Source organism: Haemaphysalis longicornis, unplaced genomic scaffold (genome assembly GCF_048455015.1).
Source record: "Haemaphysalis longicornis isolate Haplotype H1 unplaced genomic scaffold, Haemaphysalis longicornis Haplotype H1 scaffold_5, whole genome shotgun sequence".
Taxonomy (NCBI): domain Eukaryota; kingdom Metazoa; phylum Arthropoda; class Arachnida; order Ixodida; family Ixodidae; genus Haemaphysalis; species Haemaphysalis longicornis.
This window is the reverse complement of record NW_027526385.1, coordinates 17618034-17637085: the sequence shown is the minus strand read 5'-3', so window position 1 is coordinate 17637085 and position 19052 is coordinate 17618034. Positions and strand designations below refer to the sequence as shown.

General features: G+C 46.2%; 2 protein-coding genes across 4 annotated transcripts in view; one reads left to right on the top strand and one right to left on the bottom strand.

The window, feature by feature from the left end:
• Positions 1-353: 353 nt before the first annotated feature.
• The window catches only part of Arpc1 (Actin-related protein 2/3 complex, subunit 1A), a 65556-nt gene continuing 46857 nt past the window's right edge, over positions 354-19052 (top strand). Inside the window, exon 1 of one of the 2 annotated variants that reach the window (XM_077669953.1) lies at positions 354-457. The gene's annotated coding sequence lies outside the window, so the exon portion shown is untranslated. The remainder of the gene's footprint in view (positions 458-19052) is intronic. The other variant, XM_077669954.1, reaches the window with a different exon arrangement.
• The window catches only part of LOC144137928 (transmembrane protein 104), a 37022-nt gene continuing 24265 nt past the window's right edge, over positions 6296-19052 (bottom strand). For both annotated transcript variants that reach the window (XM_077669951.1, XM_077669952.1), the window contains 4 exons: positions 17977-18070; positions 16437-16729; positions 12543-12800; positions 6296-10771 (listed from right to left, as the gene is read on the bottom strand). In XM_077669951.1, coding sequence (XP_077526077.1) covers positions 10463-10771; positions 12543-12800; positions 16437-16729; positions 17977-18070 — 954 coding nt within the window. In that variant the 3' untranslated portion in view covers positions 6296-10462. The remainder of the gene's footprint in view (positions 10772-12542; positions 12801-16436; positions 16730-17976; positions 18071-19052) is intronic.

Genomic DNA, 19052 nt, shown 5'->3' with positions numbered 1-19052 from the left:
GTTTTCTCCTGTAAAGTGGACTTCTTAGCATGCTGCAGCGTGTGACACGAAGACAACTTACGGCCAGTCTGTCTCTCATTTAATTGCTTAAATCCGGTTCAACACAAGAGAGGGCGCCACCGCCTCAGCAAGCGCATGGGAAGGACAGAAGGACAGAAGGACAGCTTACATGGGAGGGACAGAAATGCGCCCAGCAGGCCAACACCCATACGGTACTGAAACAGGGATGCCATTTGAGCCCAATACTGTTTGTGGTTTACATGGCGGGGTTAGAAAAGAAACTGGAAGAAATTCAAGTAGGGTTCAACCTAACGCATATGCTGCAAGGCGAAGCAACCAAAATACGAGTCGCTTTATCGCGAGTTTCTCGAGCGGAGCACCCGTGGCGGCGACAAGTTTCGCTTATTTACTGCGAGCTTCTTTGGGAACTTTCATGTCTAGGCTGTCGTACAGGAAGGTGAGAACTAGCATAATCCTTGTTGTTCGTGTTATTACAAATTAACGTCGATGTATTCCCCAAAACCACAACGTTACTCCGATCTGTCGGCCGCTATGACGGGGTCACTCCCCCGCAAAGCAGCTAGGCCTAAAACTTTGCCGAAGGATGTGTAACCGTTCCGGTGATACGGCCGGCAGACTTTGTACCGGGTGCGGCTTGGCCTCTACCTTGGCCGGAATCGCGTCTTTCCCGTCTTGTTCCTGTTCCCGTTCGGGTTCGCTATTACGGCTGCGACGTATCTTGTTCTTGTCTGGCACAACGCAACAGGTTTCTTGACGCCGGCAAGCATTACGACGACGTTGAGGTTGTCGTTGACGTCTGCGGTGATACAGCGGAAAGCACGGTACAGGTTACTTTCAATCGTTTAAAGAACTCCCTATGAATGGAAGTTCTTGGATGTGATCATTTAGTGACATTTCTAACCACGATTGTCGATGGGCCCGCAAGCATTTTTATCGTTCCGACTATCCGGCTGCGGCAGTTTGAAACCTTTGAAACGTCGGACGTGAAAACAGAATAATTGAGAGAAGAAATGTTAATGTTTTGGTTTGTTGGTATTAGCAGCTGCAAACAAATGTGACGGCGGCATGTTCACGCTTACGATCGAACAAGACAGTCGGGTAATAGGAGCCGACTAAATCAGACACCCGAAAAAAAAAAATCGCCCATTAAGCGGATTCTTCCGGTGATAGGGACAATAAGTGGGGCGCAGAGAGAAAGAATCTAAACTCTACGTTCTCATTCCACCTTGACGCGAGCGCTGATTTGGCCGTGACGTAAGCTCGGGGGCGGCTGTTTAAACCTCGGCGTTTACGGTTTCGGGTTGGGACGCGCCGCAAGCCGAAGCCGCAGGAACGACGTCCGGCGTTGTGCGTTTCTTTTTGTGTTCCAATTGGGGCTTTAACGAGTCGAGGAGTGGCGGTGCAAGCCGTATTCCGGGAATGTTATACGCAGACGACATTGTTCTTTTAGCGGATAACCTGACCGATATGCAACGGCTAATAAATATTAGCGGCCAGGAAGCCACCGACCTCGGGTGAAATTTTAGCGCAGAAAAATCGGGAATAATGGTTTTCAATGACGCTACCACCGACGTAGTGTCTATCCAGCGCGGTGAATTACCCAGAGTGAAGGAATATAAATATTTGGGAGAGTGGATAAACGAAGGGGATAACTACTTAAGAACTCATGAGGGGCAACAAGGGAAAGCGAAACGCAGCCATAATGAAGCATAGAGCTCTGTGGGGGTTTAAGAAATATGATGTAGTGAGAGGAATGTGGAAAGGAGTAATGGTTTCGGGTCTCACATTTGCGAATGCTGTACTCTGCTTAAAATCAGACGTTTTATCAGGCCTTGAAGTAAACCAGAGAACAGTAGGACGTTTGGCCTTAGGCGCGCATGGAAAAACAACTAACGAAGCAGTGCAGGGAGATATGGGCTGGGCGTCGTTTGAAGTTCGAGAAGCACAGAGTAAAATATGTTTTGAGAGGAGGTTGAGAGTAATGGATCAACGTAGGTGGGCAGCTAAGGTGTTTAGGTACCTATACTTGAAAAGCGTCGACACGCAGTGGCTAAGGAAGACTAGAAGGCTATCGATGAAATACGGAAAGAACAGTGGAGAATCCAAAACAGCCATCCAAAACAGCCAAAAAAGAGCCAAGGCAGATAGAAACGGGTAAATTGAGAGCAAAAATGGAAACTAAAACGCGGTTATAAATGTACATGGCTGAGAAATTGGACATCAGAAAGGAAAATTCCTACGATAAATCACAGGGCAGTGCTTTGCTTTTTGAGACTAGAGCAGGTTGCTTGCGAACTAAGAGCTTTGTGGGCAGGTATTCACAAAATGATGCGGTATGCGTGGTCTGCGGAAAAGAAACAGAAACTATGCGGCACATAGTGTTAGAATGACTGGGTATCCATCCAAATCTACATGAGAGAAATATTCGGCTTCCAGAAGCCCTAGGATTTAATGGTAGCACAGAGGAAGTTAACTTCAAGGCTGTCGAGGGGACGAAAAGAAGATTAGAATGCTGCTGGACGAAAAGCAGGGAGGGGAATATTGCCTAGGACAGCTACCACCTGTAACAGGAAAAAAAGTATTTTGTGCCTAATAAGTTTTTTTGTGCCTGCCCTAAGCAGCGCTAGTATTAAACCAAGAGAAAAACATAGGAATATTGATCCTTTTTGGTAGGATGACAAGTCATCGCCCCGCTGCAAAGGGGAAACCAATGCAAATCATCATCATCATCATCACCACCATCATCATCATCATCATCATCATCATCATCATCATCGCGCGATTCCTCCTCCCACCGGCGCTTCCCCGGCGCACAATCAACGCGGGCCGTGTGGCAAGAGAGACAACCTTTGAATACACTTTTACACTGCTTGCTTCGCCTCTCCCCAGGTTTCACGTTAGTGGAGATGGCCCGGGATTTTTAAGGCGCAAGAAAAACGCGGACCCTTGAAGAAAACGAACAAGACAAACGAAGCGCCCCTTCCAACTGAACTTTATTAATGAAATAAAAAAAAGAATAGCATTTATATATGACGTCACTCATTGTGTTCTGGTCCGCTTTTCAGGAATTCAATGTCAGGCAATGGATGGCCTCGAAAATTCCTCTTCCAATTTTAAATAAGAACTGTTTCAGCGAAAGAGCGCGTGAGCACAATTGGGCTGTGAAAAACAAAGCTGGAGGGCACATGTCCGACCATCGTAAACAATACAAGCGCGTACCAATTAAGGTTGAAGCAAACCAGATTTCTGCGCGGGGCCAGTGATAACCTTGAAAAAAATTATCGCGGCGTTGTCAGTCGAAAAAGTGGTCGAGGAGTGCATAGGGAAACCATCTATTACCCTTCAGCGAGAGATTGAATTCTTGAAGAGCGGACCAGAATTGATGGGTGACGTCGTGTTTGAGTAACGTATAAATGCGGCGCTTTTCATTAATAAAGTTTAGTTAGAAGTGGCACTTCGTTTGTCGTGTTCGTCTTCTTCTAAGGTCCGCGTTTTTCTTGCGCCTTAAAAAAAAAAAAAAAACCTTTAAGTCCTGCCGTAATAACTGGCCCACATCAAGCTGTAGCTGTTATCGTAGTCCACATAAGCGAAATTCCACCCGTCTCCTGCTTGTCTCTGGCAAACTTGGCTCTTCAGGAAAAGAACAAAACTCTGCAGACCAATTTATCGCTCCCCTTTTCACTCGGGAGGCAGGGTGAACCCCCCGCGAAGCGATGCACGTGCGCTCTCGGCTCGCAACAACGGCGACATTGACGCTGTTAATTAGCTTTGAGGACACGGCCTGTGCCCGCGGGCCTCCACGGCTTATAAACACCGTCCGCGTTTTGCCGCGTGGTTGCACTGTGAGTCAGTCGGCGCAGGTAGCCCGAATAGCGATGCAGGGCCCCGGAAGAGAACGTCCGCGCAACTACACACACACACCAGCCACAGTAATCGCGCCGACGACATTTGAAAAGGATGTCGTGATTGATAAGACGCCCCTTCGATTCGCCAGCACTGCGCGTGAACTGGCTCGGCCGCTGCGCAGCTCCATTCGGCAGTGAAGCTATAGTGCAGCTCGCATCACCCGAACGCCGACGGTGCAGACGAGTGCAAGATTTTGTGGTCAATAATGTGAAGCCAAAATAAAGGGTAGCCTAAAGAGGGGGACTAGTCTTTGATTGGCTGATGGGTGGGAGAGGAGGTAGACGCGCGGTGACGAGCTAGGAGGGTTACAGGTGGCGGAGACACAGAGAGCGAGAGAGAGAGAGAGAGAGAGAGAGAGAGAGAGAGAGAGAGAGAGAGAGACGGTTGATCGGACGAGACGGTTGAGTGGAAGCATATCAAGCGCACAACGCAAATTGTGTTGCAATAACAAAAAAAAAGCAATAATACTAATACAAAATAATAATAAAAATAAACATGATAGATCATTCGGCCTTTCGTGGTGGTTTGGCGTCTATAACATAAGCACACACAAGAAAAATAAGCTAATGTGTCATGGCAAAAACGAAACATAAAACATGACATGAAAAGAGAGAGACAGAAACGACGGCAGTGCGCATCAGGCGGTGGCAGACCATGAGGTAGAAAAACTGGATGCATCCCAGCAGTGAATGCCTGCAACTTCGTGCACTTCGCTTAAACGAGACGTGCACATTTTTGGCATGGTGCCACAGAATGATTGCATTGTGCGAGGTGCATGTGATAAAATTTTCGCATAGCTATCTTTGTAAGGTACAGGGTGGATTAAAAAAATACGAAAAAAGTAGGGCTAAGCATATCTGACGAAAAGACGACTCAAAATAAATTACCGCCGTCGCTTCTTGATCAAACACTTCCTCTAAGAGTAGGCTACACTCTCAAGTTACCATTAAGAATGGCGCATTTGTGCAGTTCACTGAATTTACAGTCATACGGTACAATATACGTTGGAGGCTGTGCGTTTTGTTGTTCGTATTTCTTTTAATCCCCCCTTTACCATCAGAGCCCATTCAGGCTGAATATACTAAAATTAATTTGCGGCTATCTTTTTTGGACTCAAGGAGAGGAGAAAAAAAAACAGCAATGCGTCATAGTTTCCCCCATTTTGCCTACTTTGCTTGTTCCTGTTTTGTGCAGAGCAATCGGGCTGACACTGATTGAAGGTTTGAAACGGGTCCTCGTGCAAAATCATCAGCAAATGGCCAATCCTTTGCTCAGTAGTTTTAGCTGCACTTCTTCATTGTGTAGTCTTGTAATTCTCTTGCTGACACTCTTATGCAGTATCACTAGTGCGACGCGCGTGCGGCGTTTATCATTACTTTTAAAGGGGCCACGAAAAGAAAATACAAGTTTGAGTCATTGAAAAGGCTGTTTTGTCTTGATAACAGTGATACGGATTCGACCGCAAACCTCAAACTAATAATGTATATATTAGGGAAAACAGCAGCAGCAGTGGTTGTTTCCCTCACCACTTTCTGATGAAGTCTTTTCGACATCACAGAAATTAGTCTGTGCGATTGGCGGCGCCCGACCAAATCCACAAAAGCCAAGAAATGTGACTGGGCGATTGTGGCGAGGCCTCTGGCTCCGTTCGATCGCATTACTTGAATACTGACGATGTTAGAGATCTTAAGGTGGTCCAAATTACTCTCCAGCCATTTTTCGCAGCCTAGGCAATAGCTTCGACACGTAAAACCTCCATGCCAATTGAAAGAGCATGTGGTAGGAAGACAGCCTGTTCCACAACGTATATTAGCCAATGTGGTTCTTTTTTCTTTTGCATTTGGTTCATCAACTTTTTCACATTTACCTTTTTTTTAGTGATTCGGGTTTCCGAGCTCTGCAAAGCATTAGCTTGCAACTTACACTAAAGTGATTTGCAAATCTGTCACACGAAACTGTTTTTATAGATGTAATTTTTGTTGCTTGGATTTTATGACACCTGCATTTTACGACGCTTTTTCACGGCCCAAAAAAAGTCGTTATAATTGGGGTTCTACTGCAACTGCAACTAACAGTGTCATTGCTCGATGTTGTCAATGTGGCATTCTTACAATATCACAACTGCCCGAAAGGTTTTGCTAACCTGATCTATATTTATTGTGACACGCATTGCCTATATTGTCAGGACTACACATGTGCTAATTAGGGTTCCTTTGTTCTTGCTCTTGGAAAGAAAATTTCCTTTTTGACGGGCAACATAATTACCTCGAGTTACGAAGAATAGGGCGCTAAAGAAGTTAAGACAAAGGTAGACACAAATGGCACATACCAACGCTAAGTCCTACTGAAGTAAATGAGACGGCAAGCATTTCACAAAAATACAACAATTTAATCATTTCGTTTTTGCACAGGGAAAATAAACCGAGTTGCTACACAAATCACTCGCAATCACTGCAAACACTCGAAAAGAACTTATTAAACATCCTAAAACCTGAGGGGGGTTGTGGTTTGTGAAAAAAATGCAGGAAAAAGTTAAAAAATATGAGTCGTGCAAAATGGGCGGAGGAAACCCCCATTGCCAGAATGACCAGCACAGGAGAAATACAAGCAGAACTCAATATAAGCACGCGGTGAAAAATAAACGCCAGGTGTCATGTCTGGCACGACAGTAGCAGTGTGGAACCTACACGTTGCGAGACTAGACCACATTTTGGATTTCTGTATAGAAGAAAAACTATTACTTAAAAAACCAACGAACATAATAGACGAGGAACATTCAACGTGTGTTCGCACATCACGCCAAGCAAACACCGGCCAAGCAGACGAGAAGTTGTCCACTTCTCGGAGGGCTTTTTTTCGAAGCTGGGAAACCGCTCCATCCATAGAAAAATATTCCCGGTAAGCTTCGGCAACATCAACAGTCACGCCAGAGCGGTGCATGGCACAGTTCATCACACACAGTTTGCGAGTCTTCACTGCACACACCAGCATCAACATGAATTCTTACACAACACTCGGGTTTGACTTGGGCAGACTAACGTGCAGATTTCCGCAGTCTGTTTGCAGAGCGTGGTCATGAACCGGCACAAACAAACAAAGGCAAGTACAAAAAGTCGTTGCAAACAATAGCACACACACCATCACAGCCCTGCGCTATTAGGCGCCTACGTGAAATTTCAGTTTTTTTTGTTCCACAACCACAACCAGTTCAACGATATTCAAAAAGGAGAATGGGGAGCTAGCTGCACAGTTTCTGAGCTACTGCTGCTCAAACTTTGAATGCAAACAGTCATGGTCTAAGGTGTGGGTTGTAGTTGCAGTAGGAAACGGAATGTAGTGCTGCTGACTAAACATGTGCGCAGCACAAGGAAACGCAAAAAATGAGAAACATGTTTTAAAGGACAATACTTTCACCAAAAAGCTAAGGTGGCCCCATAATTCTGTTCCTGCCACAAATAAACAAAAATTATTCACACGTACTGGGGGAATTACATGTCTGCCACAAATAAAACACAAATGATTTACTCCTTGCACGAGCACTGGAAAGAGAAAAACCGCACTTGCTAATCCAGGGTTTTGTACAACTTCAACCACTAATGACAACAGTGAGTAAGGCTTCGAGAGTCGCAAGTTCCTCAGTAAGCCATGTTTGCAAAAATGATGGAACTGATCCGGTCCAGGAAATTGATGTACGATACAACATTCCACAAAACGGGACTCCACTGATATGTGTCTGCAGCTAGGATGCAGTTTGGCCTTGAAAATAGTCCTGTTGTGTGCTTGCTGAATTCAACTGTGCTTGCAGTCTCAGTTCTGTTCTTACCGCAGCAATAAAATTGTACAATACAGGGTAAACCCCTGAACACAAAAACCTAGACTATAAAACTGATTGCAAAGAAATGTCGATTAGGTAAAAACAATTTAGGGTATCAACCCCTGAAAATAAGAAATAGGAAAGAAAGTACTTTACGCCAAAATCAAAGCTTAAAATCAGCAAAAAAAAAAGTAAACGGAAAGTCTGGAGGGAATGAGCACAGCTAATAAAAGAAAAAAGACAAAGTAAGCTTCAAGCGATGACCTTGCCAAATGTGCTAACGTTTCAGCAACCTGGCACTAATGTATGTGTCGTTTAATGACAGCGGTCTTTAACTCATAACTTACCTAATGCTATTAGTATTGTGCAACGGTACTTTTCAAACGTGACAGTATTTGGGTTAAATGTAGCTGGGCAGAGTTTGAAAGGTGACGAGAAGAAAAAAAGCTTAAAAAAACCCTAGTGATCCCAGGCCGGATGAAGCAGCTTGTTGAGGACAAATAGGGTAATACTTAGGCATTAGAAATGAAGTGCTACACCTAGGAACTCTTCAGAACACTTCAAGTTAAAACCCTACAAACTGTGGTGGAATACTACCTGCCACAGTCACTATACTGCTCTGCAATTCCAACCCTTGGTCCGTAACTGGTTAATTAAGCAACATGGAATCATTCAAATTCGCAGCAGAAACCCCATAACCCAGTTTGCAGACAATGGCAGACAGTGGTAATAAACATGAACAGTATTCGTTAGTGGCATAACTAAACATTACCAACATCAACACCAACTGCACACGTACAGAAACTTCGCATCTACTTTGCAAAAAAGAAGAAAAAAAGTATTTTTAGACCTCAAAGCATGGCCACTCAAATGCTGAATGCAGGTGCAAATAAACGTCGAACTAAACACTAAAACATCGGGGTGCTGTCAGTGTAAACATAAAAAGAGTATGCGGCGAGTTCACTTGGGCTTGCGACAAAAAGTGTCACGTTATTTAAGCTCGACTGCTGTTATCCTCCAAAATATTTACCGCACCTGCCGCGGCAACTTCATCCCGTGACAACAGGTAAGTGCGTCAACTACGAAAGGGGTTGGTAGTGGTGAGAGTTGCAAAGCCGTAGACTCGCAACATTGCATCCACGTTCAGCATAAACCTTATCACACGAAAGAGTGCAAGTACCAGCCTTGCACTACTTCCTAAAGCGTCACCAGCACTGTCGCTATAAATTGCATGTACTCAAGCTTTTACCGAACCTCTCCCATAGCTTTCAAGAAAACAAATTTCATTGCAGCACTCGGTACATGCACATTATGATTACGCCCTCCATCATACGATCCCCCTTGGCAAACCGCTGCAACTTTAACCTGAACTTAGCTCGACTTTTAGAAACTTGTAGTAGCCCTCCAGGAAATTTCGCAAATGCATTTCGGAATCCAGCTTTTTGGGCAATCAGGCAGCAACACTTATTCTATCTACGTAACGCACCCTGGTACCAGCAAAACTGCAATACACTCACACTCCCTATTTCCACCTATATTTTTCCGTACCGCCTCCAAGTATGCGGCACACGACTTCCATACACCTTTAAGTGCACTTAGCTGTCGACGATTGAAGAAATAAAGGGAAAAACGGCAGAAGTTCAGTACCACACTGATGCGGCAAAGCAGATTGCAATGATGCACACAACTCTTCGAACGTACCGAGCTGTGAGTGAATCAGTATGCCGGCATAAATAGGGGAGTAAGAGAGGTACCAGTGTTCACAGGGCATAGTAGGGTGCAGTTCCCCAGCCAACGGCATGCTTCACAATGCCAGCTTTTATGAACAGCCTAATTTGATATGCAGCAAAATTTGTAACCAGCCTTTATGAGCACTCTCATGTGAGTCGGTGTGGTGAGTTAAGGAAAGGAGGTTTCATGATGATTGTCAAGTACAAGGAATGCTCCATCAGGCAGTCTGGCATACAGCCCCGAGAAAGGCACAGAAGCGCAAAGTGTGGTACCACTAAGGACTTCACAAAGAGGGCAATTATGCACTGGTAAGGTCCCCACAGTACAGCGATGACTGGTCTCGGTCCACACAGGTACCAGCGCTGCTGCAAGTGCAGGTACCAGAACCTTTCACCTTCCCCCATTAAGATTCTGACTGGTAGGACACTTTCAGAGAGCAACATGGCACTGGCAAGATTGTAGCGATACAGCGATGACTGCGTTGACCAGCGATGACCAATGCCACTGCCACGAAAGTACCAGCACCTTGGAATCTCCCGCTTCCCTTCGTCATCAGGTGCTGCCTCTTGCTTTGAATCAGGATGCGGTCAAACATTGACGAAACAAACAGTGACACACCACGGCTGAAGCGCTGCAGCAAGCTGTCCTATGGTGGCCTGGTACTGGTACCATCACCTTGGCAAGAGAGTCCCACCAGCACCGTGGTATTTCAACAAGAACCTATGCGCGCACGAGTACGTTGTTCACGGCGACCAGCGTGACGTGCGCCACGGCCCACACCAGCACGGTGGCCTGGTACTGCCACCAGTACCTTGGCAAGAGAGTCCCACCAGCACCGTGGTGTTTCAACAAAAGCCTATGTGCGCCTGAGTATGTGGTTTACGGCGACCAACGTGACGCGCGCCGCGGCCCACATGAGCACAGTGGCCTGGTACTGGCACCAGCACCATAGCAAGAGTCACACCAGCACCGTGATATTTCAACAAAAGCCTATCCGCGCACAAGTATGTGGTTCACGGTGACCAGCGTGACACACGCCACGGCCCACACCAGCACAAAGACCAGCCAGGCACCGTGGCGGAAGGGGGACGCGTGCTGGTTCTTGACACCAAGTCCCAGTGCCTCGAGAACCTGTTTGCGCGCTCGGTGTACCAGCGCGACCGGTATGATGTACTGGATGACCGCACCGGCGTACGAGCCCGTGAAGCCGACCAAGAACTCGACGCTCTCGGTGGCCAGGGCCACCAGGATGGGAGGGAGCAGGGCCAGAAGTGGGAAGAAGAAACGCTCCACCAGAATCTGCGCAGAGAATGAAAATGGAGCTGAATTAACTTTCCTGGGGCAGAACTCCCAGTTCTGTCCATTTCAAAGTGTCCACTTCGAATGAGCCCTGACTGGCTGAGAGTGACGACCCGGATGCGATGTAGCACAAGTAAGGCAGGGTGTCAACTTCTAGGCATGTCATTGATTAGAGGCCTTCAAATGCTGCTATGTCACGATTGAAATGGACATAAAATGGACACTGTTGAAACACCCACAAATCACAATTCCACCCCTGTAATTAATCACCATTGGCAAGTTGAAATATGGGAGTGCAGGTTTTAGGGGGCGAAACCCCTTAGGGGCTGGGGCTGTTGGCGTCTCCTGTCGTCGTCATCGTAATCGTCGTTCGCCTCATACCGGGAAACTCGCTTACGCCTCGTGCTAGAACGTAACGCGTACAAAAAAACATCGGGACACTCGTTTACGCCTAGTGGTAGACACCTTCGTGCTTCTAAGACAAGAGACTTTTACAGCAGAGCTGTATATATCTGTACCCCTCGACGGTTTCGTCTCCGTTGGCAAAAACGCCAAGGTGCCAAGAATACACTTATACACTGCATGCTTTGACCCCCCCCCCCTCCCCCCCTCCCCCCCCCCCCCACGATTCACATTAGTGGAGATGGCCCGGGATTTTTTTTCACTGGATCCACTTTTTTCTGTGTAGATTAACGCGCTACAAAAGAACCAAATCTAAAAATACCAAATAAGAGAAGCACAATAAAAAAATTATTTCAATTGGGCTTCTCGTTTTGGGTATTTCTAGATGTTAAAAAAGTCAGACTACCTTTTTGATTGATTTAAAATAAGGATAACTGCAATAAAATGAGCGAAAATCTGCATGCCTAATTAAAGCTTGTTTCAAGCTATGTTCACCGAGTTCTCTTGCAGCCTGGGGGTATCAATCTCAAGTTCCAGCCCGCCGAGCATTTTAGTGCATCTCGTTTGTCTCCAGCAGATTAGTGATGATCACAATGACGATGGCTGTGTAATGCCCTCCATGCAATAAAAATGTTTCTTTTTCTTCTTAAAACTCACTGGAAATAACCTTCGCTTGGATGCTAGACTGTTCTATAAAAGACAATGGCTTTAAGACAACTGCACTAAGGTACCGAACTTGGTCTTGTCAACATTCCTGCAGAATTGTACGAATCAGCCACTAGAATTTTACATTTCTGATGCTATTAAGATCACCATTGATCATTTTTGACAAGAGGCAATGATGAGGCCCACGAGATTGTGCACCAACTCTGGTACGGGAATCTTCTGGTACTGCGCGCGCGCGCGCGCACACGCACACGCACACACACACACACACACACACACTGCTGAATACATTACAGCTCTTGCCCTCAAAATTAAAAGACAATTATTTTCTAAAGTGCAACGCACTTACTCAAATCTTCTCACCCACATAACCCATTTTCAAGCAACTCCAAAAATGCGTGACAATTTCCATCCAAGTTTCACCACGAACAAGGACAACTTGCTTTTTGATGCCAATGGTGTCACTCGCAGTGCTTGAAGAACAACGAAACCACTACAATTACCACATTAGACCACACAATGTGCCTCTTTCCAGGACAAATTCAGCCCAAATTGCAATCCACAGTTGGGAACTTCACTTCTGAAGCAGAGTGTGCATCACTGGAGCCCCGTGCAAATTACATTTGGGAGGAAGGCTTCCTAGAGTACCTAGATCTGGGAATTGTTGGGAAAAAAGTACCTAGAGAGCCAACAACGGTCTCACCTGGTGGCAGCTGGGCTTCGCTGGAGGAGCTGCCCCCGCCGTAGAGGAGGAGGTGGAGAGGAGAGAGTTGTTGGATGCAGAAGAGGCGGTGCGGTGCTGCCGGGAGGGCTCCTCGCGCAGGAAGAGGGAGCGCAGGTTGTTGCGCAGCGTGATGGCGATGATGGGGAAGTTGGTGCTCAGGGTGAACACGGGGAACAGCGACAGGAAGTACTGCAGCACGGGGATGTGCGGGATGATGCTGTCCGTGCCGCTGTTGGGCTGCAGAGGGAAGGAAAGAACAGGAAGAGGAGTTAGTAGTAGCAGTAGCAGGTTTGTGTTTATTGTCGCAAGGGCATCTACGACCAAAGACCGCCAGACTCTATCAAGTGGTCTTTCAATGTCAGGTTCAGGCATAGAATATGTATGAGGTGAGTATGGTATTGCCTAAAAATTGTATATATGGGTGTAGAGGGCCTGTAGACTAAAACATGAAGATGCTCATAATGATGGATAAACTTCCTCAGTCCCTGGGTACCCAAATGGGTACCACAACCATAAAGGCAAAAGCTTTCCCCCATTCGAAATTCGCGCATCAAAAGTTGTTTCCCCGCAAAAAGCAGGCCTTGCTTTCACTAAGCCCCGTCAGGTGGCGCGATATGTCCAGGCATTTCTGAAGATCCAGGCGGCAAAAATGGCTTTCAACAGTGCGGGCGCTCGAATGCGTCCACAGGGTAAGCAAAACCCAGAGTACCCAAATGGGTACTATCAAATTTCATTATTTTTGTTTGCTTTTTTGCTATCGTAATTTTTTTTGCGTTTATTTCAACGGACAACAAACTGAATAAAAGTGTGTTGTAGCATTTTTGTAGCATTTTAGAAGCATTGTAGCATTTTTAGAAATATTTGTCCTTGCATTCCGCACGCACTGAAACCCAGAGTACCGAAATGGGTACCATCAAATTTTATTACTTTGGCATGTTTTTTTGCTATTGTAATTTTTTTGCCTTTATTTCTATAGATAATGAACCGAATAAAAGTACGTTACAGGAGATTTTTGTATTTGTGCATTCCTGGGACTGAAGAGGTAAAAGGGGATTGTGGTTGAGATGTGACATCGCCTGGAGCCTCAGAGGGCGATGCGCTAGAAGGGCTCCCTGTGGAAACAAAAGAACCATCAGCACCTCCCTCAAGGATGAGAGGGTCTCAAGTCTTTACGATTCCAGTTTCAAGAAATTGATACCCGCAAGGTAGGTTAGAACACATTTGTAAGGGAACACTGCTTCATCTTCTAGGAAAAGTGAAGGGTGTAGTGAAATGTGTGGATTTTAGGAAAGTGTCGATTTCTGGCGGCACTGCAGGATGTGCACTGAATGAATACGCGGAGCACGGAAAGCCGTTCCCCACACTTGCCACAAACTGGCGGGAGTGTGGCATTCAAACGATATGCGTGTGTGGCGTGGGTGTGGCCTATTGTGTCACAGAAATCAATAAGCAAGCGATCAATAAACCTGACAGGTATGAAAAGATAGAGGTGGCCTGTATTTCTAGCAGGTATGCATGGCGGAACATAGCCTGTGAAGACGGAAAACAGACAAGACAGTAGCATGCCTTCTCAGCTTCCTCTCTCTTGGCAATAAATTTCAGTTGTACAGGGGTGACAAAATCCCCCCCACCCCCCAAAGAACCATTTTTTTTTCTTTTCTCGTCTGTCAAGATGCTATAAAGGGAAGAGCAGGGCCTCGTAAAGCTAGCGAAGCAACTGATCTGCACACAAGCCATAAGCTGCCTTTGTCACAGACATTACACTTTATCTTTGTTCGAGGATGTGGGATCTTTACTGGGGAAGTCGTCAAGTCACAGCTGCTGAGAAAGCCAGATGTAGTTTCTTGTTCACTCACAATAAGTGCTCTCTTATTGCAGACAGCAGCACCGGGTGCTTACATAAAATATGTATACATGACAGACAAAAGTCACACACCCTAAGTGAACTATAACTGTGCCTTACAAGAAAAAAAAGAAAGGTGCTTTCAAACTCTGGGAGTAAAGGCGCTAAAGAGGCACACCAGAGATGCAAATATCAGAAAACATGGCTTAATAGGTGCCCCAAAAATAGCTCAGCTGATAAATGTTGCGACGTTGAGATATTCTTTGTTCCGCTTCTTGATTCTATGCGAATGGAAGAAAAATGTAAAAGCACCTAAGTGCAATTTGAAAGGAGGAATATTCAACAAAGCCTGTGTTGTCATGCGTGCCAATTAATCAAAAAAAAAATTGGACTTCAAAAAAACGAAAAGAAAAAAAAAGATGTCAATCCATGCATATCTTGTGCATCAAGATGAGCCTATCCCACCTGCATCTCCATTATAAAGGCTAGAATGATGTAGTTGATCAGCATGCGATGAAGGGAAGAAAGTTGCAGACACAGTGGCGGAAAATGAACCCAATGGCTTTCTTTTGGAGAGATTCAGAGCTACCCATACCAAATGCGAAAATGCAAGCCGACTAAACTACTGGACCATAACTCAAGCCGGGACAGACATGGTCTCACGCACTAAGTGAACAAGACACGGGAGTATGTAAAAATCATAAGCCCCTCAGTCTAACGACCCTGATGGTTAAAGCGCAAAAGTCAAAGCCTCTGTCAATGATCAAAGTGCAAACCGTCTGCGACCAAAGTCCAAACTCAGACAACAGAAGACGAATCTCACTCTAGATTGATTGATTTGATTGTGGGGTTTAACGCGCTGATGCAACGCAGGCGATGAGGCGCGCCGTTGTGGAGGGCTCCGGATTAATTTTGACCACCTGGGGATCTTTAACGTGCGCCGAAGTCTTGTACACACAGGCATTTTTGCTTCTCACCTCCATCGAAAAGTGGCCACCGCGACCGAGAATCGAACCCACGTCCTCGTGAACGAATCTCTCTCTAGAAAGACGAGCCCCCCCTACCCTTCGCCACCAATCGTAGACCGTTTCGGAATAGTGCAATCTGATAGACAATGGCTTCATGATGTGAGGGACCCAGGCTCGATTCTGATCACGGGAAGAGTTTTTTTTAGGGGCAAAGCCCCTTTGAGGCTGGAGCTGTTGGCTGTCTTGTGGTTGTTGATTGTTGTTGTAATCGTCGTCTCATGTAGTCCCGGTACTAAAACACCGGGACACTCATTTACACCTCGCGTTGGAGCGCTTTGTAACATGTACCAAAAAAACACCACTACACTCGTTTACGCCCCACACTAGAGAGCTTCGTGCTTCGAGGACAAGAGACTCTTACAGCCAAGCTGTATACCTCCACCCCCCAACAGTTTCATCAGTTTCATATCCATTGGCAAAAACGCCCAGGCGCCAAGAATACACTTCCCGTATTTTCACACATATAACCCGCCCCTGCATTAATCCACACCCCCACTTTCAGCCCGCTGGAAAAGAAAACAAGAAATCCTTGCTTACAGGAAAGGCTGCAGCAAAGCTACTGCTCAAGCACATACGATGTAGACAGAAAAAGCGTACATTTAGCAAGTAGAATACACTGACAGCAAGACAAAAGTCACAATTCACTGAGTGTCACTGATCTCGCTAGAGCTGTAACTTGAGCTGCGGCCCTCACTGTTGTACACAAGGTCATCTTCACGGCACAACGTGCATTGCCGTGAAGCGGCACTAAAGGAAAAACCCCGCATATTATTCGCACCCCTACTTTGCCACTGAAATTTCCGCATTTTTTGGTGCGCGTTATACGAGCGAAAATACGTATACACTGCATGCTTCGCCCCTCACCAGGTTTCACGTTAGTGGAGATGGCCAGGGATTTTTTTGTTTCGCCATCATCATGTGCCCACTCATTGTGTGAAGTTAGCTTTCCTGCCATGCATTTCGGTGTCACAACACCGCCACAAGTGCGACCCAGAGGCCCACCTGGAAGTCGAGGGTGTACATGTCGTGCAGGCGGGGGAAGGTGAAGATGCCGGTGAAGGAGAGCAGCGTGTAGAAGCCCAGGATGAGCAGGTAGTCGGCGGCCAGCAGGGGGAACAGGCGCCGCTTGTCCCGCCAGGGGGTCACCAGGGAGGGCAGCGAGTGGTGGCACATGAACGAGTACACGCACACCCCGAACAGGGCGGGCAGCCCCGCAAAGGAGGCCATCGGGGGGTGGCCCTGGCCCCGGCCCCCGATCAGGGCCATGGTGCACAGCACGATCATCGAGGAAAACGCTGCAAGCACACAAACGAGCTTTGACGTGGGAGCGCACAAAGCGATGAAGCGACCATTTCCAGTCACCTGCCGAAGCTTTGCGCTTCACTTCACTGGTGGTTTCCGATCATATAGTACAGGTGTTAACACCAGTTAGTAAGGACTCTGCGAAACTAGCAGCCAGTCTTGCTGCATTTTTTTCCCCGTCGATATCAAATATGCCACTATATTTTCAGTTGGTAATTTAGTTCCCGAGATAATTAAAGACAATTACTCATTGTTGGGGTCTTTACATTGTGATCTTTACATTTTCCAATACTACGAACCCTGGTGAATGCAATAAGCGTTTTTTTTTATGCACAGCTCGGAACTAATTTTACAGCTCATTAAACTTGGACGGCACCAGTGGCCAGGAACCATTTTTAATGCCCATTTCAAACCCCAAAGTTTAATGAGCTGTAAAATTAGTTCCAAACTGTGCACAAAAAAAAAAAAAAAAAAGCTTCTCTTATTGCATTCACCAGGGCTCATGGTATCGAGAAATCTAAAGATTACATTTTAATGGCTAATACTGTCTTGTCTATTGTTACTCCAACAAGGGCTAATTGCCTCTAATTATCTTGGGAACTAATTGACTGCCTCCAAAAATAATGGAATACTTAAAATCTGCGAAAAAAAAAAAAAAAAAGAACCAGCAGGACTGGCAAGTTTCACAGAGTTTACTTAGAAATTAAAAAGAAATAGTTTTAAGAGCCACGTCCCCCTTTAAGTGTTGCCACGGGGCAGCCGTTCCCAGAAAAGTGAGCTCGTCGTACAGTGCCTAGACAACTGATGCAAAGAGCGCAATCCACACAAGAGGGTATGACATCACCACCAAGATCGTAGCCAGACACCAACGAGGAGGAAATTTCCCTGAGGTGGACTTGCGTGGGAACTATCTCAGCGACCCCCTGCAACAGCCGTGTATGTAATTTGCAAATACATTATCCTTTGCACGTAATGTGTAAATCGACCCGTTTCCCACTCCTTAATAACATTTTCTGTTGCTCCCCATTCCATCAAGTCAGGCAATTTTACGTGATCGATTCCGTCATTTCTAACTGCATTTCCTGTCCATCCACTTAGGCAAGTCTCAGCTGCGATTTTCGAAATTTAATGACTGAGTGGGCCCAGAAGAATGTTTCACCCACAGTTGTACTAATGTTCCAAAGTAAACACTGGATGAATAAACGAAGTGGAAAGAGAAAAGAGGGGGGAAGATGCTCACCAATCCAGCGCATCAGTGTGGTGAAGATCTGCAGGTACTTGGTCTTCTGGACGTTGAAGAAGGTGAACGGGCCGACCACCACCAGGAAGCCCAGCTGACAGCAAGGACAACAAGAACGGAGTGCAAGGGTCAGATAATCTTTCCAGGCAAAAGCTGAGAACGCACAATCGCGTGATAATGCACAGCTCAAACTTGTAAGGCTCGTGATAAGAGAAGTGTCTCTAGCACTGGAGATGAGCACAAGCATCGTGTAATGAATAAATGCCACCGCCATGGCATTGTCATCAATGGAATCTTCAAGGTAATGAGAAACCACTGAAGTTTCATCAAGATTTCCCAATTTAAAAAAAAAAAAATGCGAGGAGGGGGAATGAGGGCATGGCAAAATAAAAAGCAAGATCTGCTGGAAAAACTCCCTTTGTTTGCAGCTGATGTACCTCCCCTGCCGTAAAAATATGTCAGCTTATTTTTTAAGAGTACACATAATGAAACACATATGTATTCTTCACTAAAGTATTTCTCCACTGAGATACAAATACATATCTCTACTGCAGGGGTTCTCAAGCATGTTGGTCCCAGGGAACCCTGCTAAGTTCCGTTAAGTGCAAAGGAACCCCCCCCCCCCCCCCCCCCCTCCCGCCAGTTTTCATTCCGTTCATGCTACATTAATGTGCAATAAATTCAAAAGCAAGCAAGGGTATCGTTTTTTTTCCCGTCGACTTTACGCAAATGGGTACGCTAGCGCCACCTATCTCCAAACAGGAGAAATGCGCATGGGGGTAATATAAGGCCGAGATTCAAGTGGAATAGTTTAACCAGGTGGCCCGTTTTCGGAGTCCGGCTGGCTACAAGCTGCTGGCGAGATTTATTGCGCAGCTCGCGCGTTCCTGTTATGCGCCGAGATGTGCTTACTGACACTCGGGCGTGAGTAATGGAGGTTCCTTAGATCGATCGCACCTCAAGTTTACCATATAAGACTTTGCGACTGCAGAACCAGGGAAAATTTATCAGTGGCTCGCGGAACCCTGAGGAGGGGCCTGCGGAACCCCTAGGTTCCGCGGAACCCACTTTGAGAA